This window comes from Medicago truncatula, chromosome 8 (assembly GCF_003473485.1).
Source record: "Medicago truncatula cultivar Jemalong A17 chromosome 8, MtrunA17r5.0-ANR, whole genome shotgun sequence".
In the NCBI taxonomy this organism is placed as follows: Eukaryota; Viridiplantae; Streptophyta; class Magnoliopsida; order Fabales; family Fabaceae; genus Medicago; species Medicago truncatula.
The window spans coordinates 6135861-6163809 of record NC_053049.1 but is presented as its reverse complement, the minus strand read 5'-3'; the positions used below and the strand labels follow the sequence as shown (position 1 = coordinate 6163809).

The 27949-nt window shown below is 31.1% G+C and overlaps 2 protein-coding genes across 2 annotated transcripts; both read right to left on the bottom strand.

Annotated features, from left to right (window-relative positions):
- Window positions 1-38: 38 nt before the first annotated feature.
- On the bottom strand, window positions 39-4172 carry LOC11434505 (disease resistance protein RUN1). The gene is made up of 4 exons (XM_003627097.4): window positions 3592-4172; window positions 2116-3184; window positions 1705-2013; window positions 39-1591 (listed from the first exon to the last, which is right to left on the bottom strand). The coding sequence occupies exons 1-4, from the start codon at window positions 4080-4082 to the stop codon at window positions 134-136; spliced, it is 3327 nt and encodes a 1108-aa protein (XP_003627145.1). The 5' UTR covers window positions 4083-4172; the 3' UTR covers window positions 39-133.
- A 4792-nt stretch (window positions 4173-8964) lies between these two features.
- On the bottom strand, window positions 8965-9912 carry LOC11428616 (putative F-box protein At1g70960). Its single transcript, XM_024772825.1, has one exon. It carries the CDS (start codon window positions 9910-9912, stop codon window positions 8965-8967), a length of 948 nt encoding a protein of 315 aa, XP_024628593.1.
- Window positions 9913-27949: the final 18037 nt, after the last annotated feature.

Genomic DNA, 27949 nt, shown 5'->3' with positions numbered 1-27949 from the left:
GGTAACCACAAAAGAAGAATATATGAGAATCATAAAAGTTTCATATTGAATATGAAGTCATTAGAACAATCCAATGTGTCAAAGTACATATGCAAGTGATTCAATGTCATTGTCTTTTATCTCATGACATATTTCAACACTGAATATTCCTACGCATACATGATTCTACATCCTTGTCTAAATGCAACATGTCTAAAAGACTCAAAAATTCTGAGGTATATATTGGGCATATTCCACACCCTTTCACACTGAGAAAACAATCTTGTTCCTCACTATCATTTGTAACATTGAATTCAAAAGAAACATTTCCTTCACTGATGTATTGTATGATCCCAATACGGTATGGATCATACCATACAAAAACATGATCCATATCCAAATTTGTTATAACTTCATTATGCCACTCGGAAGAAACTCCCACCTGACTGCCATCTTCCCTATAACATTTGCATTGAATTTTAGCACCGCTGCCACGCTCATTCTTCATTCCACTGGATGGAGAAACAACCACTGCGAAAATGAATCCCAACGAGTAATATATGTCCGAAAATCCAATAGTTAGTTTGGAATCTGATGTTTTGTATTTGAGCTGGCTTGGAATTCTACTTCCTGGTAAACATACCACAACACTATCATAATTGTAGCTATGAATTTCGGAACAACGTTTATCTACTAGTACATTGTACAATGCAACACTCTTTATTACTAGTATTGTGTCTTCCGTGATGCGGTTGAGTGAAAGTTCATTTGATTCCAACATTTTTCCATTCTTGAATGAAATATATTTCTCATCTCCGTTCCTATGTTTTGACATAGTCTTCAAAGTTGATACTTCGACCAATGAGGTGCAATTTTCAGCACGAAGTTCTTTGATGTGTTCAGGAAGCTGTGGCAAAGAAACAAGCATTTTACAATTGTTTAAGGATAAAATTGTTAGGTTTGAAAGATACTTGATGTTTGTAGGTAACATCTTCACATTGCTTCCATCTAGTCTTAATTCATACAAAAATGATAATGAATCGATGTTCGTGGGAAGCTCAAACAAGTTGCAACAATCTTTCAAGACCAATGTTTTTAATAATGATTCCAAACCATTATGACACTCAAATATCTCTTCCAACTTTGATTTTGTTACCACACTGCAATTGGAAATCCAAAGCTGAGTTAATGATCTCAAGTGAGACAATTCTTTTGGCACATTTTGCAGCCTTAAACCTTGTAGATTAAGCCATGAAAAATTGCTCATACGACCAATTGATGGGTGCAATGTTTTGACCATTGTGTTGCTTAAATCCAATCCTTCAATTGAATCAGAGGACAAAGAAAATTCAATGAGACTTGAGCAGCCATTAACATCAATATTCTTTAGAGATGTTAAATGCTTCTCGCATACAAGATTTTCCAATTTCTTGCACCTATCTAGTAGCAAAGTAACAAGTGTGTCGTTATGAAAAGTTGATGGATGAACTTCAGATAAACTTTCACAACCAGATAGAAACAACCATTTAAGTCGTGTTGCCTTAGATAAATCAGGGAGCTCCACCAATTGTTTGCATTCAGTTAAGTCAATTCCCTCTAAATTCACAAGCTCCTATAACAATTAAAAAAGGAATTTCCTCAAATTGCATTTAAAGTATTAAATATGTTTTAAATTCTATAAGGAATGCAAACTTCATAAACAGTGAACACACTGCACAACCGTACCTGAATCCCATACCATAGATGTTCTACATGGCTATGCGGCAAGCGAATCTCAACAAGAAGCTCGGCACAAAAAGGTTGTGGAAGAGACTTAGAAGGGTATCCATACCACTCAAGATATCTCAATTTATCACAAAATGGCATTATGCCTTGATCAGGATGATACAAGTTAGTCAATCTCTTCTTACCCAATGGGACATGTAGTCTAAGAAATCTTAGTTTAGTGATCAAGTTGAATGTGTCATCTTGGATGTGCAAGTCTACTTTTTGAGTAAGATCAAATGTTATACCTTCAATTTTATTATGAGTCCCCTAGCAAACATTCCAAATAAAAAGGTAAGAAGATGGTAACGAATATTAGCTATATAACTTTTAACTAGAAACATATATTGACAAGATTTTAGAATTTCATACCTTGTTATTTTTGAGTAAACCACAAACTTCTTCAATGTCCCTCAATCGGCTACATTTCCGTGGGTCTCTTCTTCTTTGATCTTTTTTGTATTGAACTATATCAAAAGCCAGTTTTTGGTGCAAGTCATGCATTTGTATTTTGTTGTCATTTGAAATGGTGATAAGAGCTTTATCTTTAAGGATATGTATTCCACTAGTAGCATCAAAGCCACAAGCATCTAGTATACTTGTAACAAAATCTTTATTTTCATCTTTGAAAAAGAATGCAATGTCTAGAAACATTTCTTTCTCTGGCGCTTTTAATCCATTATAGCTCACTCTCAACATATCTTGTATTTCGCACAACGATTCTCCTTTGCTATCCAAATAGTTCAATTCAAATTCCCAAAATTCGAGATTTCTAGAATGTAAATGCGAACCCAAAACTTTTAAAGCTAAGGGAACACCTCGTGCACACGCAACTGCCCTTTCAGAGAGACGCTCATAACCCACTTTAGGATGCTTTTGCTTGAAGGCTGCCAAGCAAAAAAGTTCTAGAGATTCTTTGAACTTCCATTTTTCGACCTCATATATCTCATCAACTCTTCCATTAAGAGTATCCCTATTTTTTGTTGTGATAATGATTCTACTATTTGGTGCAAGATCATTGAGTTCTCCACACAAATAATCTAATTGCATACCATTATCAACATCATCAAGTACAATGAAAACTCTTTTACCACTAATTCCATGAAAATCAGATGTAATAATTTTTTGCTTTAGTAGATCATTGAGAAGCTTATCACGTAGATAGGGAAGTCCAAATTCTTTTAACCCTTGGCTTATGCTTTCTAAGAAGCATGAACTGTCAAAATGCATGAAGTGCTTCGAAAACATTTGTCTTGCTATGGTTGTTTTTCCTAATCCATCCATACCCCAAATTCCAATTCTTGGAACCTTTTTAAGATAATTCTCAACTTCTTCACCTTTTTCATCAATTTGAATGAGATCTCTTAGTTCATTAGGATACAACCGGGATAGTGTTTGTAAAACGTCTTTCACAATACATTGAATGAATTGAGAATCATCACTAGACAAAAAAATATAAGTAAAAAATATGAATACAAATATGAAATAAATAATAAATTAGACTTAACCATCAATGCTTCAATTTGCTAGATACTCACCCCATAATGTGAATAAACGGAGTTTGATCCCCAGATTCCCCATTTATTCACCTTATAGGATGAATATCTAACCACTATACTACTTGACCAAATATATATATAATTTTGACTAAAGTTTCAATTTAGTTCTTAAACTATAAGATTCTCTCCTATTTGATCCATTATTAACGATTTAGATATAATGTAGATCTTGATATTTAAAAGCAGAAACGCTAAACTTAATTTGATACCAATGTTGTGATTGCGTGAATTTATAAATTGTACTGACTGCAGAAAATCAAAATCCGAGAAAGAGCATATAGTAATTTACCTATAGTGGCGAGAGTCCCGTGCGGATATAGCAGCAACCTCCACAAGAGCAGCTTTCCACTTGGACACTTTTCCGGGATTCGTGAGATCATCACATTGATTGTTCATGAGCTCTCTCTCATATCTTGCAAATGCTTTCTCATAACTTCCTTTCCCAAGACCTACAATATTTGATGGATCGGTTTCATAGTAAAAAGGTAAAACTACTTGTCCATGATGTTTTCTACATTCTAGTATATGAAGGAGTTCCTCCAAACACCACTTTGAGGTTACAAAGTTTTTTGAGAAAACAATGACAGATATTTGTGACTCATGGATTGCTTGGATAAGCATTGGTCCAACCTCATCTCCCACTTTAACATATAAATCAATATATGTTTCAATATTTTCCTTTTTAAGAGCTTCATGAAGCTTTCCTGTGAAATTTTTCCTTGTGTCTTCACCCCTAAAGCTAATGAATACATCATATTTTTTTCTGGTAGAGGTTAACATACTGATTTAGATATAGGTAATCAATTAGCTATCCTAAGTGTAAAAAGGATCGATTAGAACATGAACCTATTTAGGTGAAAACAGAACTTGAACTTGTTATATATATAATATGCATTATCATAACCTCACATCTTAGATTATCACTCACATACTTGAGATAAAACAATTTGCATTAAAATATATTAATTAATACATTATTATACTTCAATTTGGAGGCAAAGACTTAGAGTCGCTTAAAATGTATCATAACATTAAAGTTAATGAAAAATTATAAATAAAAAAACTAAAATAATCTATTGTAGGTAAGACATTGTTTGTTACTACAACCACCCCTTAATATCATTTCTTTAGACTGTGTATTATTATTCAATGTAAGATAGTCATGTGAAGGAGACAACACAATATTTTTCTTTTAATAAGAGACAAGAGAGAGAGAGATTAAAAAAAATTAATCTTAGGCTGTCATCACTTATTATTATGCTGACTGATTGTTTCGTTTTATTTGTAAGGAATAGGCTACAATAATGTGATGCTTGTCCATTTTCCCTTTAGGGTTGGTTAGAGCATATATTCGATTTGGATAAAATAAGGAATTTACTCCTTAGTCCCTCCACTTCCATTATTAAAATATATGCCCCCTCTCAATGTCATATTATCTATAATTAGTAAAACAAAATCATATTATCTATATACATCCGTTAAGCAACTTGTACTTTTTTTACAACTTGTACATATCCAGTAAAAAAAACTAGTACGTATTTTATTGGCCAAATACCTCTCTGGGTCCTTTAAGTTTCACGTTTGTTTCAGATATGTCCTTTAAGTTTCTAAGGTTTTAGATAGGTCATATAAGTTTCGAGTTTGTTTCAGATAGGTCCTTTCTGTCAACCTCCGTTAAACCAAAGTTGTTATGTCCGTTAAGCCAAAGTTGATATGTCCGTTAAGTGGGTGAGGTGGTTCTGTATGACACTTGGCATCAATTTTTTCCCCAACCAGATCAACTTTGGCTTAATGGACATATCAACTTTGGCTTGACGGAGGTTGATAGAAATGACCTATCTGAAACAAACTCAAAACTTAAAGGATCTCTCCGAAACCTAACAAACTCAAAGGATCTATCCGAAACAAACTCGAAACTTAAAGAACCTATCTGAAACCTTAGAAACTTAAAGGATCTATCTAAAACAAACATGAAACTTAAAGGACCCGGGGAGGTATTTGGCCTATTTTATTCCAATGATTAAAAATATTATGCAATCAACAATTCAAACATTTTATTTCCACTAAAAAATAATTCAAACTTTTTTTAATAATATATTTTCTTGCAAAAAAATACACCTAATTAATTAACTCTTTTGTTTTTTTTTTCCTTTTTGTTTGATAGATAATTGACTACTTTTGATTTTATTGTTTAAATAAAAGATTTAATTAAAGGACAAAATTAAAATATTAATTAGTACACAAAATAGAAAGAAAGAAAATTGAAGTGAAATAGACAACTGTAATACGCTACTTATCCCAAGAAGGGAAATCGGTCAACACTTAGGCCAATAGATGTTTCTGGTGTACAATTGGGTAGGAGGGAAACATTCATGTGCGGATTTTGTCAGAGGTTTTCCCACTTGTGGGATTGGGGGGACCGAGAATTTACTATGGAGTTAAACATGAGAAAGTGTGTATTCTCACAATCAACATGTTTTTATAGCATGTGTTTGACACTTTTGGTTTTCTAGTACCAAAGGTCGTTGATCTCCTACAAAGAGTTCAAAAGGTCATGCGTATCGATGAGCAATGATGTATCCCCCAGGTCTATGAATGTTGATTTCAGAACCATTGGTTTAGCCAATTGAAAAATGATTAGTGACAGCGGCTTGCTTCCATTCATGCATGGGTAAATATCAATAAAATTAATAGATTTATATATATATCAAATTATTCAACGTGCTTATAACGATCTAGCATCATCGAAAATTGAAGATTTGCAAGGATCACTAGAGGCTCATGAGCTGAGACTTGTTGCAAGCAAGCTCAAACATTCAAGAAAGGTGGTGGAAATAATAGATTCAAATGGAAGAAAGGCAAGGGAAAGTACAAGAAAGGTAACTGGTTGAATTAAGAGAATACTAAATATGATGAGAAACGTGAATCCTCTAATAAAAGATGAGGAGGGGCATCAAATCATAACGTTCAAAGGGAATTTTCTTAAATTAGGGATAGTATGCAACAGCTAATCCTGCAACCCTTCAAATACACCAGTTGAAGTGAATTTCAAGCTTGAGAAACGAATTGAAGAAGAAAAAGTGGATTCAACATTGTTCAAACAAATTGTTGGTTCACTTAGGCTAGATATATATTTTGCAATGGGATTAATAAGTAGGTTTATGGATGATCTTAGAAGATCTCGAATGAATGTAGCAAAATAAGAGAAGACAGATGCATTGCTAGATCGTTATAAGCACGTTGAATAATTAATGGAAGTATGCAACATTGAGGTATGGAATTATATTTCCAAAAGTTGCAGAATAGACGGATGCATTGCTAATTTGTTTTTTCTGATGCTGACTGATGAGGAGACAGTAAATAGAAGGAGTACTCAGTACTGCTGGATATTTCTAATTTAAGTTTCTTGGAGCACTAATCTCTTGGTGTTAAAAGAATCAACATATGGTGGCATTATCATCATGCGAGACTGAGTACATAGCAGGATCATATGCTGCCTGTCAAGCAATTTGGTTTGGATTTGTGCTTAAGGAGCTAATGGTTGAAGTGAAGAAATCAATCAAACTTCTAATTGATAACAAGTCAGCAATAAATCTAGCGAAGAACCCATTGTTACATGGCAGAAGCAAACACATAGGGGTATATTTTATTTCCTAAGAGAGAAGGTGAACAATGGAAGGCTTAAAGTGATGCATTGTCCAACTGAGTCTCAAATTGCAGATGCCTTGACTAATGGAGCGAAAGTTGACGGATTTTTGTTACTTAGAGATGAACTAGGTGTAATTCAATTTGATGAATAAGAGGTTGAATTAAGGGAGAATGTTGTGACTAATTCAACCATGATTAGTTAGGAAAATACCAAACTTGCTGTTAGTTAGTAGTTAGTTGTGTAACTATTTTACTTGTGTTACAAGTCTAAAAATACCATTGTATATGTAATTGATTTTACTACTGATTCAATGATAAGTCGTATACACAATTGATCATATCCTCTTTCAATCGGTCCTTCTTTCTTTCTCATTAGTCAGTGTATGTAAGTGTCCTTACACTAACAGCTCATACATTAGCAAAAATGTAGATGTAAGGATGAATAGATATAAGATTAGCATTCAAATATGTGATGAAGATATCTGTTTGGATTTAGTTTGTTAGTTTGTTAGTATAAGGATAAGATGGAATCCGCAGTTTCTTCACAAATGGTGGTGGTGATTGTTGAAGATTCTTAGTTTCCAGGTAATGAAACAATCAACCATAAGTGTCATTAAGGAGTAAAGAAACACCTCATCTGTCTTCGAATTGTCTGCTGAATTTAATCTTGTTGGAGAAATAGAAGAGTGTAATTCATAATCAACGGAAGACTCGTCTCTCTGTTGAAAGGAAAGAAAAGTAAATGACAAAGTTAAAAAGAAACAAAAAAATAAATTTAAATATTTTTTCACATGCAAAGATGTATCTGTTTTTGGTTTTGGTCTTACACCTCTAATTCACAGAGTAAAAATACCCTAATAATTCGGCAACGTGGTAAGTACCATCCAAATAGGTTACTCAACATACTTGGTGTGTCCACTCAGAACTCTAAGAAGGCTTAAAAGTTTTTAGCTTTAACACGAGGCATCAAAAACACAGGAAAAAGGCAAAAACAGGTGAAATTCTGTATTTAATATTAACAGAGTCCAAGTGATAGATACTAGGATAATCCCTTCCATGGTATTCGGGTTATTCTTGCAAATCTTAGAATGTGCTGCCATCGAACTAGTCCTACTTCAGTTCTGTGTAGAATAGTGATATAAAAGCTAGACAGTAGAACGAAAATGATATGAAAGTTCTAAAACAAAACAAAACACAATAAAAGAAGTAAAAGAACCAAAACAAAACAATGTTCAATAAATAATAATCGAGTTAGAACTTGTAATTGCAAACACAGTTATGGCTTCTTCACTATCCAACACAAAAACATTACTTCATACGCATTTGAAATAGTGAATTTCTCAGCAAATTGATCACATTCATTTGATAGAGTGTTTAAAAATTTATAAAAGACTTTGGTATATATAAGTGAATACGCTCGTCTCATTTTTGCATTCAAACAAAATTACTCCTATGTAAATACTATCTATGTAAAACCAAACAAGAACCTAGAAATTATATCATTTGTCCTCCCTGACTCCCACTTCTAAATACCACTTCTAAATACCAATCATAACTATTCTCTCTTTTACATTATCATAATTTAAACATAACCTCCTACTTCCTATAACTTCTAATTTATAAGCTTATATTTTGGTTAATTTATTTATAAAATCATTGCAGGGTAAAAGCAAATGAAAATTAAACTACCAACACATTAAATACTAATTCCTTCAAAAGAAAGAAGGTTTTCCTTATAAACTATAATTTTCAATCCAGCTGACTCTCCTTTAATCTTGATCTCCTCAATCCTTTGGGTACTTAAATCATACCAACCTATCTCCTCGTCATCTTTTATGATGAATACAAAGCTCTTTACGCCTACCCCAAAAGGACGCATTATGCAAGGTGCAGGTCCAACAACAAAGAGTTTAATCCACGATTCTTTAACACCAAGTTCACCCAAAATCCATATGTCATAAAAACATGACACCTCAATATGGGAGATGTAAGCAATAGACCCATGTATCAACACTTAGTACTTTTCCAATGTAGGTAACGCATAAAAACATGGGAATGAGAATCCTAATGCAAAGGAAGACTTGTTGCTTGAGCCATCCAGGGGTAAAGGTGTGGTAGAGAATATCTCATTGATAAAGTCAAATGACACAATATCATCAGATGGGCCTAACATATGGCAAAATTCATTCAAGTTCACCGGATGGCCATCTGGCCAATAATTAAAACTCATCTCAATGGCATTGATTTTCCTCCAAGAGTTACTTTTGAGGCTATATATCTCCCAGAAAGGGTCATTCATCTCCACCACTAGTCTATCCCAAACAGTGTGATACTCATCATAATCCACATCCCACAAATAGCTATCCTTATCAGGTACTTCAACCCAATTACCTTTAAAGTTTGAGGGATAAAATGCAATGCGAATCAACTTATAGTCATATCTAACACGATCATAACCAAATGCCTTAGGACGTGTCTTCAACTCAATGTTGTCATACATTTGAAAGCTAGGTGGAACAACCTTAAATTCTGTGGTAGCAGGATTCCACAACACAATTTTTGTGTTACCGTAATTTCCTTGGTAGAGACAAAGAGTGCCATTAACACTAGCACAACCTAAAATCTCAATTTGAATCCCCTTAATTAATGGAGGTGGAAAATCTAATCTCTCCCCATCCTCCAACTTGTCACCAGCAAATGTGCAGAAGGTGTAGGGAAAGGGAATCATTTGTGTCCTTTCCTTTAGGATGAGAAGCGTATTTTCGTTGTTCTCATCGTGTTTGGATATGAAATTGGTGCGAAACATGCTCATAAAATCAGGGCTTTCGAACAAAAGGGAAAATGATTTTTTAACACATGTGAATCGTTTGAGGGATTTAAGAGGCAATTTGGAAAGAATAGAGAAAGCAAGGTCGTTAGAAATGTAAGCAGTACTCACCAGCTTATGTGTTGCAGCAGCCATGAATTAAAATCTCTCTATGATGATGGATAGAGAGGTTTCTATGCTTGTTGGATTGTGGTTATTAGATAAACTGCAAATCATTTATAACCAGCAAAGATTTCTTTACTTAGTTGATAAGAAGTTAGATAAATTGCAAATCATTTATAAACCAGAAAATATTTGTTTACTTAGTTGATAAGAAATTTTAAAATCTAAATGAATATTATATTTCTTAATATATCATATCTTTTTACTTAATTGAAAAGATATTGTAAAAATATTTGATTTATCTTTATAAATTCATAGTATCTTTTCATTTCTTTTCTTAACTTTTTGGGAAGATTGTGTTTTCTTGATTATTATTATTAATTACAGTTTTACTTTATTTTTTGAAAGATACATTTTACTATATTATTTATCTAAAAGTTAATTAGTAAAGTTTGTACCGAAATTGATACAAAGGATAATCGAACCTCAGACATTCAAAGGATCATATTTTAAGCTTTCAAACCAACACCACCAGAAAAATAATATAATATATTTTTTGTAACCTCCAACTTTTTTGCTTGAAGATAATGATATGATTATTTTATAAATTGTAATTTTTTTTAATAAAGTTATACATATTTATTTAGGAAATTTATGTACCGTTATATTGTTTGCATAAAAACTTATAATATATGGTCTTACCACTAATATTTTATAAAATCTTACTCAATCCGTTTCAGAATGAGTGTCGTTTTAGCAAAAAAAAATTGTTTTAAAATGAATATCACTTTCGGTTTTCAATGCAATAATAACTTTTTCTTTTCAATTATACCCTTCGTTTAATACTATATACACTACTTCCAAGGTTTTTTTTTAATGAAAAACAAACCAATAGTTGATTAAGATAAAAGATAAGTTGGTAAAATAACATCTCCCTTTCTTTTAATTAATGCATTTTTTAATATGTGTGTAAAAACCTTAAACGACACTCATTTTGAAACGGAAGGAAGAAGTATATTATAAAATTGGGTTGGAATATAGACTTAATTAATTGTTTTACAATGATCGTAAATAGAAAATAGTGAAATTGTAATAAAATAATTCAAATGAATGAGAAATTTGGAAGAAAAATCAGAACATTATATCAACTTTATAAAGATAAAGACAGAAAGATACATATATTTGATAAAATTTATTTGGAAAAAGAACGATAAAATAGTAAATCTTTAAGAAAGATATAAAAAAAAAATATTACTACCTTTATTTTTTAGGCTTAATTATACTTTTGGTCCTTGTATTTTGACCAACTCGCGAAATTGGTCCTACCTCTTTTAAATCGAACAAAATCGTCCCTAAACTATATGTTTTTTTGTAGTTTTAGTTCTATCTCCTTATTTTCAACTCAAGAAACGCACAGAAATGACAGTTTTAGTCCAACCACTTATGCCCAACCATGAAATAAACAACGAATAAATCATGTGAGTAAAATGAATCTACTTTGTTCAGCACACAAACCAAAAAAAACCTAATTTCTAAGACATGTTTCAGGTATGTAACATGTCTCGGAAATTAGGTTAAAATTCCGATCAAAACAGAACAAAACATTGTAACCAAACTTACTTCCTCAGTCAAAGACCTCCACTCAGGGGCGTATCCTTTCATTAGGAAGGGGTAGCCTTGGCTACCCCAAAAAAAATATTATTCTTGTATTAGTTGGTATGTATCTATATCCAGCTACCATAAATAATAAACATTGAACTACCCCAAACAAGTTCAGTTGCCAAAAAATAACATAAATAAGAAAGTAAAAAAATTATTACATCATTGATAGATTTATTTGTATTGGTTTGGTACTTCTGATCTCAATAACAATTATAGAGAGAACTTTTTTAACAATAAAAACTATCAAGACAGTAGTCATAATTAAACATAATCTATTCGTGTACATTGGAAAATATATTATTAATCTATTTTATAAATAGTCCTTTATGGATAAAATTGGTTCTTGAAACACATTTTATCCAGCTTTTTTAAATAGCTATCATCAATTTTTATTATTTGTTGCCGCTCTTAGTTAATTTTCATGTATTGGTTAATTTTCAGATTATTTTGATTTTAGTCTCTACAACACTTGCGATTTTTAAGCTAAGTTCCTAAGATTTTGTTTAATTTTAGTCCTTAATTTTTTGTTACAAAGATGAAATCGAAGACTAAAAACTTTTTTTTAAAATTTTTTTTTAAAAAAATCAAGATAAAAATTGAATAAATTTGTTTGTAAGGACCAAACCTAAAATATAATAATTTATAGGACTAAAAATATATTTTATCTTTAAATTTAATATGTTGGTTTTAATTAGTTTTTTTATAGTTTGCCCCTACGTAAATTTTTTACTAGCTTTACCGCTGCCTCCACTTCTCGCCATCTTCCTTACCGACCTAGTTTTTGCAATACAAGTAACATGATCAATAATTAATCCTTAGATAAGTTAATCAAACAATACCAAACACAATTAAACTAAACAATTTTTTCAGTACCCTCTTAACATCTTTTGAATCAAGATTAGCTTCCTTAAAAGTCTTTCTAAACTCATCCCTGCAACAAATCAAACCAATCAACTAAAACCCTCAACCTATAGAACCAAAACATTACAAAACAGCAGAAACAAAACAAACCCTTACATGAAAACAAAGAAATCGGTTGGTGAACGCTTCGCGGCATTAGAATCCTTAACCTTTTCCCTTTTCCCAACTTTAGCCCTTTTCGCAGTTGGGTCTTTTGAATTTGGCTTCTTCCTACAAAATTCCAAAAAATAAATAAACCTAAATAGTAACAAAAACCAGAGTCCAATATTCACAAACTAAAATTGGGGAAAAAATTTCACCTCTCGGGTTTCTTCACTTCAGCAGCTTGCTCAACAGCATGAGAATCTAAACAACCAAATCAAATAAAATCAAAAACAAAAATAAACAAGCACGGTTATTTAGATTTTGATGATAATTACTAATTAGGGTTTATGAGTAATAACGATGATTACCGAGATTCCTTTTGAGTTTGGCCTCAAGGCTACAATTGTGCATGTGTATGTACACTCATCACTGAAAAAATTTACAAACATAAAAAATAAAAATCATAAAATTAGTAAATAAATAAAAAAAAGATCTATTGAAGAATCTGAGAAAGAAAGAGAGCGAACGAAATGGTGTAGAAGAGAAGAACGAACCATTTGGCGAAAGCACTGCCATCTTTGGCACGTTTTTCTAGTTGAATCAAAGCTTCTTGGGTAATGGAATTCTTCAAATTCTCCAAGACTTTTGTCAGAGTTTCTCCATCAACATGATGCGCATCACAAATCTTCTTTGATGCAGGTAACTGAATCATTTCTTCAAAAACATTGTATGCTGCACAAGCCTCCTGCTGCTGTTCAAGGGGGGCCTGCATCTCCGATTATAAACAAAATCAAATTAACAACAAATTCAATAACACTTGCTTTGTTTCGAAAAATAAAAATATACAAGAGCATACCTGTCGAGGATCTTCTATTTCAGCGAAATCTCTAGATTCCCCATCTATTTCGTCAAAATCTACTTCATCATCAAACATACAACCACATCTAGATTCCCCGATCTCCTCCTCGTCTGCAAACCTACGGTTAAAATCGAGTAGTTTCTTTTCTTCTTCAGGATCAGCCTTAATCGGAGTGTTGACCTTGTTTGCTTCAAGGAGCATTTCAAAAGTCCAGAGTTTTGTGTAGTCTAGCTGCACCTTCGCCATCGTCCAGAGAGAGAGAGAGAGAGAGAGTTTCTGCAGAGAAAGAGAGAGAGAGAGGAGAGGGAAATAAATTTAACAAATGAATGGAAGGATAAGGATACCAGTTAAACAAAAGACCTTAAGTACGCTAAATCAAATAAACAAGAAACTTAGAAACACGATAATACATAAACAAACACATGAGTGCATGTGAAATCTGAATCATCGAAAACAAAGAACAACAGTTTTTCTGACGATTATGATTATAAATATCGAAATATAGTAAGAAATCGATAAAATTGAATGAAAAACCTAGAAAGGTAAATGAAACAGAAAATATACATATGAATTGCGAAATCGCGAAAATACGAATATGATTAAGGATTAAGCGATTGAAATTGAAGAATCAATGAATTTAGTGTTACAACTGATAATGGGGAACCTAGTGACATGATCCATACCATTTTGACAGCTTACGCTACTTTCATAGCACTGTTTCTTTTGAATTTAGTGTTACAACTGATAATGGGGAACCTAGTGACTTCTTCAGAGTCAAAGAGTGTGGGATCTATCCAATTTATACATCGGAATTTCCTATTCTTTTAGGCAAATTGAATTTTGAAGATCACGTAAAGTCATATTTGCTTGGTAGAGTTCAGTGGGATTTAGAAAAGCTTGAGTCATTTAAAATACGTGAAGAGAAAGAAAGCACTAGTATATGACCAAGATTTGGAACTGCACAATCGGTATGAAACTTTTATGAATCTCATATATATATTCTTCTTCTTTTTCTATTACTTAGTTTTGTCAAAATTAATATGATATACAATTAGGAGTTTAAATTGCAGAATTTTCAGAATACAATTAGGAGTCTTAAATTGCATACTTTTTTTCATTGTGTGCCTTGAAAGAGAACTCTAATTGTTCTTTTTGTTTGGAATTATTTAATTTCTTCCTTTTGTTCTTTCCCTATTTTTCTCCTTTGCTGGAACTAGTTTAACTATATTTTTTGGACAATATTGCTCTGCAGGTGCTCTTTTTGTTCTGTTTTCTTCTTTTTTTTTCGTTCACAATGCATGTTTTAGAAAGTTGTATTTTTCATTGAATCATTCTAGATAGTAATAACTGATTTCAATGATTATGATATTGCAAATACTAGAATGCTTTTGCTAATTGAAATGTCCATATCATTGTGAGAGTTGAAAGTGAAAGCTAAGTGAGGCACTTCATTGTGTAAGCAGGCAGCCATAGCTAGCAATGCTTCCAGTTGTTGGTAGCGATACTTCTAAGAATGTGAATGGTGAAAGATGAATATGAATCATGGAATGGAAAATCTCCTTGCAGCTAAATCAGTTCAAGGAATAATTCTTGATTGATATCTTTTTCATTGTTTATTATTGGTTTCTGGAGTTTGATGTATAATAGAGACACAATGTAAGAATTTGTGTTTTTTAATGCTTTGTAAAAAATGGTGATAATTCTTTATTCCTTTTAGCTTATGCATATTTTAAATGCATTTTTTTTCTATCCATTTGCCTCATAATTTTACTGAGGATGTTGTTTTTGGTATTAAGTAAAAAAATATATGAGGAGTCACTTTAGTTACTGGTCAAAGCTCTCGTCATCTTAAGCAATTTAGGTTGACATGGGATGGTAAGCCCAAAATGAAATCAGTTGTTCTTGAATTGGAAAACAAGAACAACTTCATTGGTTCAATTCAAAATGAGGAAAAGAAATGAAAGATTCATGTTTTTTTAATTGGCACTAGGCAGTCTTAAGTTTCTTAACGCTATTTGCTAAGGTAGCAAGAGATCTTTTAATTAAGGGTTTTGTAAAACAACTGATTTGAGTTAAAGGTTAAAGAGTTGGAAGTCCAGAGTTCAAATCATAACAAAAGAAAAAACTAACATAACAATTAACATCCTAAGTCCTAACATTTACCTTTTTTAAAAAAAAAAAAGGAATATAAAATCAGTTGAGTCGTTGAGCGAGTTAGTTACAACCTATACTACGCAGACATTTACACTAAATACGTCGATAACCATAGTCACATGTGTTGGATACAAATAATTTTTCGATCAGAAATGTCGGTGCTATCAAGGCTACAACTTAAAACTTAGGTCTTGCGAATGATTAAGATTGATGCAGTGATAATGAGGAGGAAGATGTTTTCAACACGGAGGAGCATGAAGAGAGATTTTCTTGCACATCTTTGATTTCTTGCACAAGCCTCACGAATGGAAGCCATGGATCCACCCATCAACAGTCTTAATGCCACTACTCTCAATAAAGCAATTGTTAAAGATTGCCTATTGAATTCTTGAATTGTTTAAGAGATTTCCATTGCTGACTTGTTTTCCAATTCAAGAACAACTGATTTCATTTTGGGCTTACCATCCCATGTCAACCGTCCTCTCCTTCTGTGGCTTGGCCAATTTTTGTTCCACACTTCCCAATTGGACACCGTTAAATTAAGAATCTTTATTACATTTTTAATGTACAACTTCTTATAGTATCATTTTGGATTCTTATGTGATTTTTTATATTATTATTGTAAAAAAATGACAAAAGTTGTGGTGTTTGCACATAAACATTTAAAATATAATGGATAAAATAAACATATATTTTAGTTTACTACATTGTGATTAAATAAAATTTTATAAAACGACTATTAGTGTCACATTACTTCTCTCTTCCCCAATATAATAAAAAAAATATAACATCAAGATCTTGAAAATAAATTAAAAAGAAGTTTAAAAGTATTAATATATTTTCATAGAGATATGGATATATTTTAAATTAAAATTTCCATTCCTGTGTGTAATCTTATTATTCTTATATTTTTATTAAGATATTAACATATTTTTGTCTAGAATAGTCCATAGGTATTCATTTTATTAGTTAAGTGAAAATAAAAAATGAAAACAACCATATGCGTTTGTTATATCCTTTTAAGGAATATGATTAAATTGATTCATTTTTTTTAGAATTAATTATAGAATGAAACGATTAAACATGATTAAGGGAACATGTGTATATGATTAGGGATGGCAATTGGACCCATGTTCAATGGATACCTGCATAAAATACCCACAATGGGTAGGGTAAAATCCCACTATCATGGGTCTGGGGACGGGTCTGGGTAATACCCACGAATTTAAATAGTTATGGGCACGGGTAAAGGTACTATAGTGCCCAGGCCCGCAACCCCGCATATACATATTTATTTAATATCATAAGTAATTTATTTATTTTTAGTGTATAATTAAATAATTTATTTAGCTATTTAAGCCTAAACTAAAACCTAAACCAAAGAACTGCTTAATACAATAACAACTTTATCCTGCCGGTGTACAATTTTTTGGAGATATTTTAAATGTTTTTAATTTGACTAAATACTACGATCCGTATTATTTTATAAGTTAATTTTAAAAGATTTAGACCATAGTTTTATTTCAATTGTGATATTTTTATTGTCTTTTCATAGTTAAAGTGCGGGTAATGGGTGCGGGTATGAGCACTTAGGTACCCATAGGGTATTGGAAAAGGCACTAAAGTTGTTGCCCACGAAGATACGAACACGGATACAAGTAATTTTAATAAATGCAGGTATGGGGATGGACATTGTAGTACCCTATGCATTAGGTACCCATTGCCATCCCTAATATGATACCCCCTACCTATATTATGCCTTTTTTACAAATAAGTGGTATTATGTTAGCTGGTCGTATTATGTTTTTTTTTTAACGCATATTCAATGTCAAGTTTGATAGTTCTACGAGCATTTTAATTATTTACTTAAATTTATATCATTTGTAATTAAATTTAAGGGTTCTATAAGCATTTTAATTTTTTATTTAAATTTATTTTATTTGTAATTAAATTTTTTACTTAAACTTATGTTATTTTTAAATATATTAGTGTTTGTTTTTTTTGTTGTGGTGGCCGGAGTTTGAACCACGAACCTTGTATATTTTATGCATTGTCCATATCAACTGATATAAACTCACGAGGACATATAGATGTTTGTTTTTTTGAAAGAAATATATAGATGTTATGATGGATGATAAATAAAGAAATAGAAAGAAAATTAAAAGAATAGAAATAGAAATTAGAAATATAAAGGAAATATGACATTAGTCATTGTTTACATAGAGGTGATAAATGACAAAAGTAGTTTTTTTTCAAGGGAAATGACAAAAGTTATATTGAGCTCCCACTTGTATTTATTTTCAAAATTAATGAAAATAAGGATTCATCTTTTTGTTTTGAGGAGTGTTAACTTGTGTCTTTAGGACATATGTTAATAAATCCAAAAAAAAATTATTCCTTTAAATTTTGTGTATTCAATTCATTAAAACATTAAAGATTAAAGTTAATGTAGCATTTCAATACATTATTTCTATATTTGCCTTCTAAACTTGTGTTTTAAGGGCACAAGTTAACATTTCTCTTTTGTTTTAGGGGAATGATTCATCTTTATTACATGGGTCATGTTAACTGGTGCCCCCGAGACACTTGTTAAGGAACTTAAAAAATAAAATTTTAAAATGAAAATAATACTTTTTATGTTTTTGAGGAGTTAACAACACATGTTTCAATGCCATATTACTACATTTGTTTTCTTAACCAGTACTCTAGGGGCACCGGTTAACATTACACTTATTAAACATATAGAATATAGATTAAATAAATGTAGAAACTGATATTTTGTTTATAATAGTTTTTTTTTTTTTGAAAAACTTTTGTTTATAATAGTTATTTGAGGTAGTATGTTTTAAGTCGACTAAAACTATTTTTTTTTAAAAGATAAAAAAAAAGCAGTCGACTATGTAGACTAATTATTTTTTATTTGAAAGAACTATGAAGACTAATTTGAAGAGCAATGTTATATATCAAGAAAGATTTTTTTAAGAAAATTTTAAGAATGACATGGCAGAATAATCACCCTTAGATTTTATCAAGAAATAGTCCTGAAATTAATGTTAACCAATAAAATCTCAGCCTGGCCGGAAATCATGGGGTGGTGGGTGTTATGTATCTTCTTTTTATGAAAGATTAATAAATGAGACTGAAATCTAAAGGTGATTATTGTGTCATGTCATTCTTGAATTTTTCTTATAAAATCATTCTTGATATCTAGCATTTTCCCTAATTTGAAACACCTTCACATGTTAAATCTTGAATATATTTTAAAAAAAAAAACTCATTTTAACGGACTTAAAATGACTTTCCTCAACATCAAAGTAATGCTAGGAGCAGTCTCAGAAAACCGCTTTTCATCACTCGTTCAAGATTTAGGCCACGTCATTGCCATTTCAATACTCCTTGATCCCAACTCTTTTTTTTTTAAAGCTTAAATGACCTGTTTTTACTTTTTACAGGTTTGGTTTATTACTTACCTATTGTAGCAGGTGAAAAAGATATAAATAATTCTGATAATAGTTTCATTTACATTTTAATGGTATGAATATTATACGGTCAGTATAGGAAATTCATATTTTCCTTCTTTGAGTGATAGATCTTGAGAAAGAACAGCAAAAACGCATCTATAAGAGCATCACGATGGAAACCCTCAAATTGAAGATTTTGAGCGGATCCTACTTGTACACATCACTTTTTTATTATTTTATAATAACAATATTTAATAGGAGGTACTCGATCAGTCCAATGGAGATCTTTTAAAAAGTCTAAATGGGTCCTACCACTAACTCTTAATCATTTAAATTCCACCATTAATATATTATTAGCTTAATTGCACTTTTGGACCCCTATCTTTCCAAAAGTTGCGGTTATGGACCCCTAACTAATTTAAATACAAAACAGCCCCCTATGTTTTGATTCTTTCGCAGTTTTGGACCCCCAGTCCATTGTTGACTCGGTCAACGCTGACGTGGCACCTCACTTGAGGTGCCACGTATCAATTTTTATTTTATTTTTTGTCTTGGGGGTCCAAAACTGCCAAAGAATCAAAACATAGGGGGCTGTTTTGTATTTAAATTAGTTAGGGATCCATAACCGCAACTTTTGGAAAGATAGGGGTCCAAAAGTGCAATTAAGCCTATATTATTTTAATAAAAAAATGTGTGTGGACCACTTAAAGATATGATCTTAAGTTAGACCCCATTTCTTAGAAGATCCCCAAAAAATATTTCCACAATGGGAGTACCTATTAGGTACTAGGTCTTAAATGGTGAAGACCTCACCATTGTAGATGCTCTAACCTTTACCACCTTCATCTCTAACCTCTTCCACATCCACCATTGTTATTGCACGGCAAAAACACCATAACTAACACATCATAGGTTTCAATTCAATATAATTTTTTTTAAAGAAAAATAATTTTTTTTTTGTTGTTTTGCAAATCTAAAAGAAATCTCTTCATAATTGACTTTTTTATGGTTTTGGCAAATAATTACAACTATTTTGTATATTAGCCAATTAGAATAAATGTAATCATGTAGTGAACCACGGTGGGTACCAACTGCATGAATCATGTGGCGATACATTCCGGAACTGTTGTTGGATCCGTCAGTGGGTACCAACTGCAATAACTATCAACGTTACAACTGGCGCTTTTCAATGGGAAAGAGACACCTATTCTCAACGGAAAATAAAATTAGAGTTAATAGTATTTTACTCCTGTAATATAGGATGTCAAAATAATTATTTTAGATTCCGTTTTTGTAAAATAAATATTCTTTAAGATGGTCCCTGATCATTATTACTCAGCAGAATATCTTACGAGGCGCTGATGTGGATATTGCTTGGCCACATGTATAACTCATTTAACACATCATATTTAATTTTATAAAAAAAACAAAAAAAATTAATTTAAAAATCTGAAAATTAATTTTTGAAATTTTAAAAAATCAAAAAAATTAATTTTCAAAATAAAAAGTTCAGATTTTTTTCTCAAAATAAAAAAAAAACAGAAAAACATATTTGAAATTAAAAAAAGTTCATATTTCTTTTCAATATAAAAATTATGGAATAAAAAACGTTTTTCAAAATAAAACATTTCAAGAATTTTTTTTTCCATCCATCAAAAAAAAAGAATTTTTTTTTCCAGAATTTTTCTTTAAAAAAAATTATATTTATTTTCCATAATATTTAATTTTTTTTACAAAAATAACATATATTTTTATTTAAAAAAATAGAAACTTATCTTATTTTCCTGAATTTTTATTTTTTTAGAAAAAGTAAACAAATCTTTTTATTTAAAAAAACAATTGAAATTATTTTAATTTCAAATTTATTTTACTAATTTTCGAAATGTATTTTCCAATATTTTTTTATTTTTAAAATTAAGTTTCAGAGTTTTTTATTATATTAGAAAATATAATATGAACTTTTTTCCAAAAATTAATTTTCAGATTTTTTATTTTTTTATTATAAATGACGTTAATATGTTTTTTACACGTGGCATCCAAAAAAATAATGAAACATAAAAAGGAATATCCACGTCAGCGCCACGTAAGAGATTATGTTGAGTCATAGAGGTCAGGGGGCAATCCTGAAGAATCTTTATTTTACAAGTACGGAATCTAAAAAAATATATTTTACAGGGAGCAAAACCAAAAGTGTCCTATATTGCACGGGGTAAAACACTATTAACCCATAAAATTAGAAGTAGTGACTCGTAAAGATGTTTCCCAAACAAAATAGAAAAATGATATTTGTACAACCATTTTTTTACAACTTTTTGACAACTTTCTCTCTCATACTCACATGATGTTATCATCCTCTTTTTTTTTTTTTTTCTCTACATTGTTTTTGACCAATCAAAAGAGAGGAAAATAAAGTTGTCACTAAAGTTGTCTTTAAATGGATGTACAAGTATCATTGCTCAACAAAATATCATAACAATTGAACAATTTACTCTCGGGAAAAGACTAATGATATTTTACAACTGTTTTATACCAACTTTTAAATTGATCTTTTTATCTTTCTCTTTCTCTTTTCATTCGTAAAAAACAATATAGAGATAAAGATGAAGATAAATTTAAAATGTAATGTGAGTATTATTATTTTTCTCTCTTTTCGTTAGTAAAAAACAATATAGAGATAAAAATGAAGATATATTAAAAATATAATGTAAGTGTGAAAGAGAGATTGTCCAAAAGTTACCATAAAATGGTTGCATAAATATCATTTCTCTTGAAAAAATGCTAACTTGTGTGACTCTTGACTTTCATAGTCCCAAATGAGCAGTATGAATCTTTAATTATAGACAGTGTAGATACATTGTAGCAAAAGAAAGGGTATGCAAACATGTACCCTGCGGATACATATTAAAGATTATGCAAATAATAAATGTTTATTGAGAAAATATTTATTGACACAATTTTCAATACATAACATTTATCTTTAGTATACTATTATGTGCCCTAAAGATACATGTTAACATTTTTGTAAAAGAATGATCATGCTAACATGTGTCCTTATGGCACATAATTTCTCTTATTTTTTACTTGGTTACACTTATATAAATTTAGATGTTTCAAATTGTTTGGAAAAGTGAAGGATGATTAATTTATAAGTGAGAATACCCATAAACTCAATACCTTAAGGTTTTAAGTAAAGATGTGGAGTATCTCTTACTTGTGTTGTTGCTATTGGTGAAATGTTGACGATCCTCTAAGCTTCCTCGTGATCTAATATTGGTACTACAGTCGATGTTTCAAGTAAGGGTTTGATTGACTCCTTGTGCTGCTGACTCCTTGTATCAAAATTCAAAGTCTTCATGAAAACGATAGGCTGACAGCGTGTCTCGCACGTTGTGCGGCCAACTACGGTGCATGTAAGTAAGTGTATATGCGGATGAGAAAACTTATGCTTGATGGAGAGAATTTTGTGGCAAGTGTGAGGTGAGAAGTCTCACATTTCTTGGAGAAGTAGAGGATGATTATTGTATATGTGGGATGACTCATAAACTTATGGTTTTGGATAAAAAAATACGGTGTCTCTGTCACTTGTTTGGTTGTTGTTGCCCCAATGAAGACGATCCTCTAAACTCTCTTCATGACCCAACACCAATAAAAAATTATACAACTTCTCTAAAATGAGTGAAAAATGAATAAAATCAAGTTAATATTAACAAGTTATATTCAAGATGTCATATATAATTTAAGGATCTTTATTTAAGGATCTTAATTAACGATCTTTAACATTGAAATAATCCATGAGGAAATCAATCTCTTATTTTTCATATTATTTCCACTAAAGAGTCGTTATATGTATCATTAACAATTTATAACCCTACTAAAATAACAAATATTAGTGAGGGAAATTTAGAGAGGAAAAACATGAAATTTCTCTCTAATTCTCTCATAAAAATTTACGACGAGAAAAGTAAAGAAGGATTTTACTTTTTCTGTCATTAATTTTCCTCTCTAATTTTGCTTTTTCTAGCTAGTAGTGATATATTACTCGTTTAGGATATGATTTAATCCTCCAGCAAAGTTTGGGTTGATCATTTATCAAATGGATATATAGCTGGTGTATCACCCCGTTTTCCCAACTTGATTTTTTTTTTTGCATAAATCGGAGTAAACAATTAAAACAGGATGCTACACTTTCAAATATAAATATAGTAAAATTACTATTTATTTCAATTATCTCATGTCATCAATTTAAATCTCATTGCAGCGGAAAACATTTAAGTTAAACATCGTAGTGGCACAACGGCCTCAACTTAAACAACTTATTAAAATCCAGTCTAGGCAAATCTTCAACATAAAATCAAAACGAATACGTAACACATGGAAAACAAGTAAGATCCCCATTCCGTTACGTATCAGAGCACCTAAGACACACGTGAGAGAATCCACTCACGACTGCAACTATTCTTGGTCACCTACAAGTTACCCATGCAAAGACAACTATTTTCAAGCAGAAGGGGTGAAATTTCACATTCAATAATAATAAGCATATAATACAAAAATATGCATTTAACAACTTAAACTTCATCAATTAATAACATTAACTCTTCTTATAAGATTTCATTAATAACTCAACCAACTTCTAATTATTATTAACTTCATATTCATCGCTTTATATACATCATCACATAACACATAATAATCAAATCATAACCGTCATCATATAACATCATAAACATCATCTTATAATAACATAAACAACACAACATAATCATCATCTTATAACAACATAAACAATACATCATAACAACATCGTATAACATCATAATCAATATCATAAACAACATCATATAATCCTCATCAGCACTTTATTAACAACACGTGGGTAGAAGACGACTCAACAACTTAACAACTCATGGATGACAACTCATCAAAAACTTAACAACTCATGGATGACAACTTAACTCTTCTTAATCATGCATGTGGTACCAATCCAGGGCATCAAGCCCCCAACATATAAGCATAAATAGGCTCACAGGGCATCAAGCCCTCAACTTAAATGAGTATGCAATGGACTCAACATCTTACGACTTAAGAACTCATCTCATATGACTCCAATAATTTGGATCAACATCTTACAACTTAAACAACTTAGACCAACATTAGCATCTTAATGATATTAATACATCACAACAGCAAGGCAACACCATTAAATAATATGGAGCAAGTCAACATCAACAACAATCATCAAATATAACCACTTGGATGGTATAACAACATTATTTCTATATCATACAATATTCACATAATATATGTATCTCAAATTATTCAATAACAACATTCACATAATATATGTATTTCAAATTATCCAACAAAGATATTCACGTCAAACCAATTAGATCCATCACAACATAGGTTAAATACTCTTAAATATCCTAATTGAACTCATAGTACTTCTAGTTTTGAGGTTTGGAATTATTCCATAAGTTTTGGATTAACTTAGAAACTGTTATGCTGAATTTTCATAAGATTTCACTAAGACCTCCTTGGAGTATTTTTATCATATCTCAAGAACCAAAAACCATTTGCACGTCAAACCAAAGCCACTGGAAAGCTAACTCAATTATCTACAACTTTTGTGTTTACACCAAAGGCCAATTCAAAACAGAAACGTGTGAAAAAGACGCAAGAACATAAAATAGGACGTTCTGTCAGAGAGCAACTCGGGAAAAACCCACTTTTCACCCCAAAATTCCAATTTTAACTTCCCTATGCCCAAATTTGATCCAAAAACTTGTCTAACCATTTATATACATGTTAAGACACTCAAAACCATATAAAACATTGCACTAAAAATAACCCATGATCTGAACATCAATACTACACAAATTCAATAGATTTTCTACTCTATTAACAACCAATTATAACTTCAAAACCTGATTCCCAAATTCCCATAACTACAACCTACAACATGCTAAACACAATTTCAGAATTATACAACTTAGAATTAGAGAAAGTTAGTCCCACCTTTACCTTAGATTGATCGATTGAAAGGTTCTCTGGTTCTCCTCTTCTCTTGATTTTCTCCTTTTTTCTTTAAAAGCAGGTTTCACGTAATCTTGTTTTCTAATTCCAACTCTCCCCTTTTATATAAATCTTTAACCTACTTATTTTATCTTATTTCCAAATATGCCCCCAAAGTCTCAATATTCTATTTTAATATATATATATATATATATATATATATAAAATATAAAATATTTCTATAACAAATAACAAATATATCTCTATAACATATATATTTCTACACCAAATAACAAATATATTTCTACACCAGATAACATATATATTTCTACACCAAATAACATATATATTTCTACACCAAATAACATATATATCTACACCAAATAACATATATATTATACTAATAAATACCAACATATAACATAACAAAATATCACTCATCAAAATAAATTTACTAAATTATAAAAAGACGTCTAAATTCAATAAAATAAATAATAAAATAGGGCGTTACAGCCGGCTTAAATATCCTTTATGCTAGTGATCAAGCAAGTGGGTCTCAACTTTGGTCTTCTATAATTTGTGCGAAAAAGTCCTCAAGCACAATTATTCTTTGTGCGAAAAAAGTCCTCTATGGGTCTGATTTGTGGTTACTTAGTCTATAAGTAATGACGATATTTAGGTATTTAGGCCGAGCTCTAGAGGCTTCTAGAAGCTGGTTAAGGCAGCGCCCTAAGGAGGGTGTGCCCCGGGCCTTAGAGCCTTTTTAGAAGGGCGTTGAGGCCTTTAAGAGGGTCTTTAGACCCTTTGTGAGGACTCCTAGGTCCTTAGGAAGATATTGACGGTCCAGATACAATCCGTCAAAATAAGGTTTGTAAAGACGTACTCAAGAAAAGCAAAGGAACTTAAAAATAGATTATAAACATTGATGAGAATGCAACCTCCAAAACTAGTACTCAAGATAAAAAATAAGTATTTTGATATCAACCACCAATAAGTTTAAAGTTTGATCTGCTCACCAAAAGTTTTAAAGTTGTCGTCCTTATGTTTAAATATTCGACCATTCCGTTCTTTCCATATTGCGTCCATATTCTTTGTCAAAAAATATCAATTGATATTCTGAAAGGTCATATATAATTTTTATTTGCTAAAAAAAACTCTTTTTTTTTTGTTTTTTTTTGGCTTTCGCAGCGGTTTTCGACCCACTAAAGGTGAACGACTAATCCGGCTCATGCGTAGTGGCATGCGCACTGGCCAAGCGTTGTTCCTCCTGGGAATCGAACCCGGTATTCCCCGGATACGTCCTTGAAAGGAGCTCCTTGCCACTGAAGCCCAAACAACTTGGTTACTCTTATTTTAGTTTAGTAACAATATCATTACAAAAAATTAAAAATTAAAAATTAAAAGAGATTAATTATATTGTAAATTTGGTTCACACATGACACATGCATTCAATCAAATTATTATATCATAATGTGTCACTTTATTATCTTAATTTCTATCATATCTCTATCTATGTACATGATGAAATATGATTTGATGAATGTGTAAACGAGTTCTATGATGAATATGAATGTAAATTAAATTATTCTTTTTTTAGGTGATAATTAAATTATTCTTCTACCTTCAACCATAATTGTTTTTTTTTTTTTGACAAAAATCATAAATCATTTTTGAAGTTGGAAAATAACGATAATATATTAACCCAACTATTTACTGTTCCCGTGAATTTAGCTCAATTTATAAAGACAATGCATAATATATGTGAGGTCTGAGATTCGAACCCCTAACATCAAAAAAAAAAATACCAACTATTTACACTGAATAATTAAGATTAGTACAAAATTGTTATCAACAATAAAAATAAAAGAATTAACTGAAACTCAAATATTTAGCCATATTTTGATGAAAATAACATTATTAATACTAATATTATGGATATTATTATTATGTAAATATAATAATATGTAAATAAAATTAACGTACATATTATTACATTTTAACACTTGACATTAGCAACTTGAAGGTGGAGTGGTAAAAGTTTCTTTCTTTATATTTTTTTTTTGTCTTAGATGAAGTGGTAAACCACTAAAACTAAACTCACGCGCAATTGTGAGGTTTCGGGTTCGAACTCGGGTCATGACGTCCGGCCTTGCAATTTCGACATTTGCAAGTTGAACTAGGACTTCTAGACAAAACTTTCTTTATTAAATAAATTACACTCACCTCCCCTCAAAGATGCTTGAATTACACTCTCCTCTCCTCTTATGTTAAAATATACAATCCCCTCTTATGGGTCCTCAATAATATTTATTTTTATAATATTTCTAATTTGTTTTGAATAAGAGGGGAGGAAAGTGTATATTTTAACATAAAAGGAGAGGGAAGTGTAATTCAATCATCTTTGAGGAAAGGAAGTGTAATTTACTCTTCTCTATTTTAGTTGCACATAAATGATGGTTCGAATCCTATTCCTAGAATTTCAAATTCCAATCCAAAATTTTCTTAAGAAAATGAGGTGTCCTTTCTTCCAGCTGGCATGGGAAACGTATTAAAACGAAGCTTTGCATTAAAAGAGTACTAAAGGCCATAAAAAGGTATTAAAAGAGTACTAAAGGCCATCATGAATGATCCAATTAACTTGGGGCAGTGCTAAACCGTACTGGATTAAAAAACCGGCTCTCATCGGTTTTCAACGAGTTTCATCGGGTTGTGGCGGTCTAATTACATTACCGATTTGATAAGTGACTCGAATCTGTATATCCATCTAGTTCCCGATCTGAGTCGATTTTTAAAACTATAGTTACTCGTTATATATTAAGAGGAATGTTAGTAACACTCTCTCTAACACTCACATTTTTATAGGATGAAATTAGTATATCCCACCACTTTGTGCATGTTCAATTTTCAAAGTGTA

Coding starts and splice junctions, on each gene's coding strand:
- LOC11434505 (XM_003627097.4), bottom strand. CDS start 4,082: ATGTTAACCTCTACCAGAAAAAAATATGATGTATTCATTAGCTTTAGG. Junction 2,014..2,115: donor GTTTACTCAAAAATAACAAG/GTATGAAATTCT, acceptor AATGTTTGCTAG/GGGACTCATAATAAAATTGA. Junction 1,592..1,704: donor ATCTATGGTATGGGATTCAG/GTACGGTTGTGC, acceptor TAATTGTTATAG/GAGCTTGTGAATTTAGAGGG.
- LOC11428616 (XM_024772825.1), bottom strand. CDS start 9,912: ATGGCTGCTGCAACACATAAGCTGGTGAGTACTGCTTACATTTCTAAC.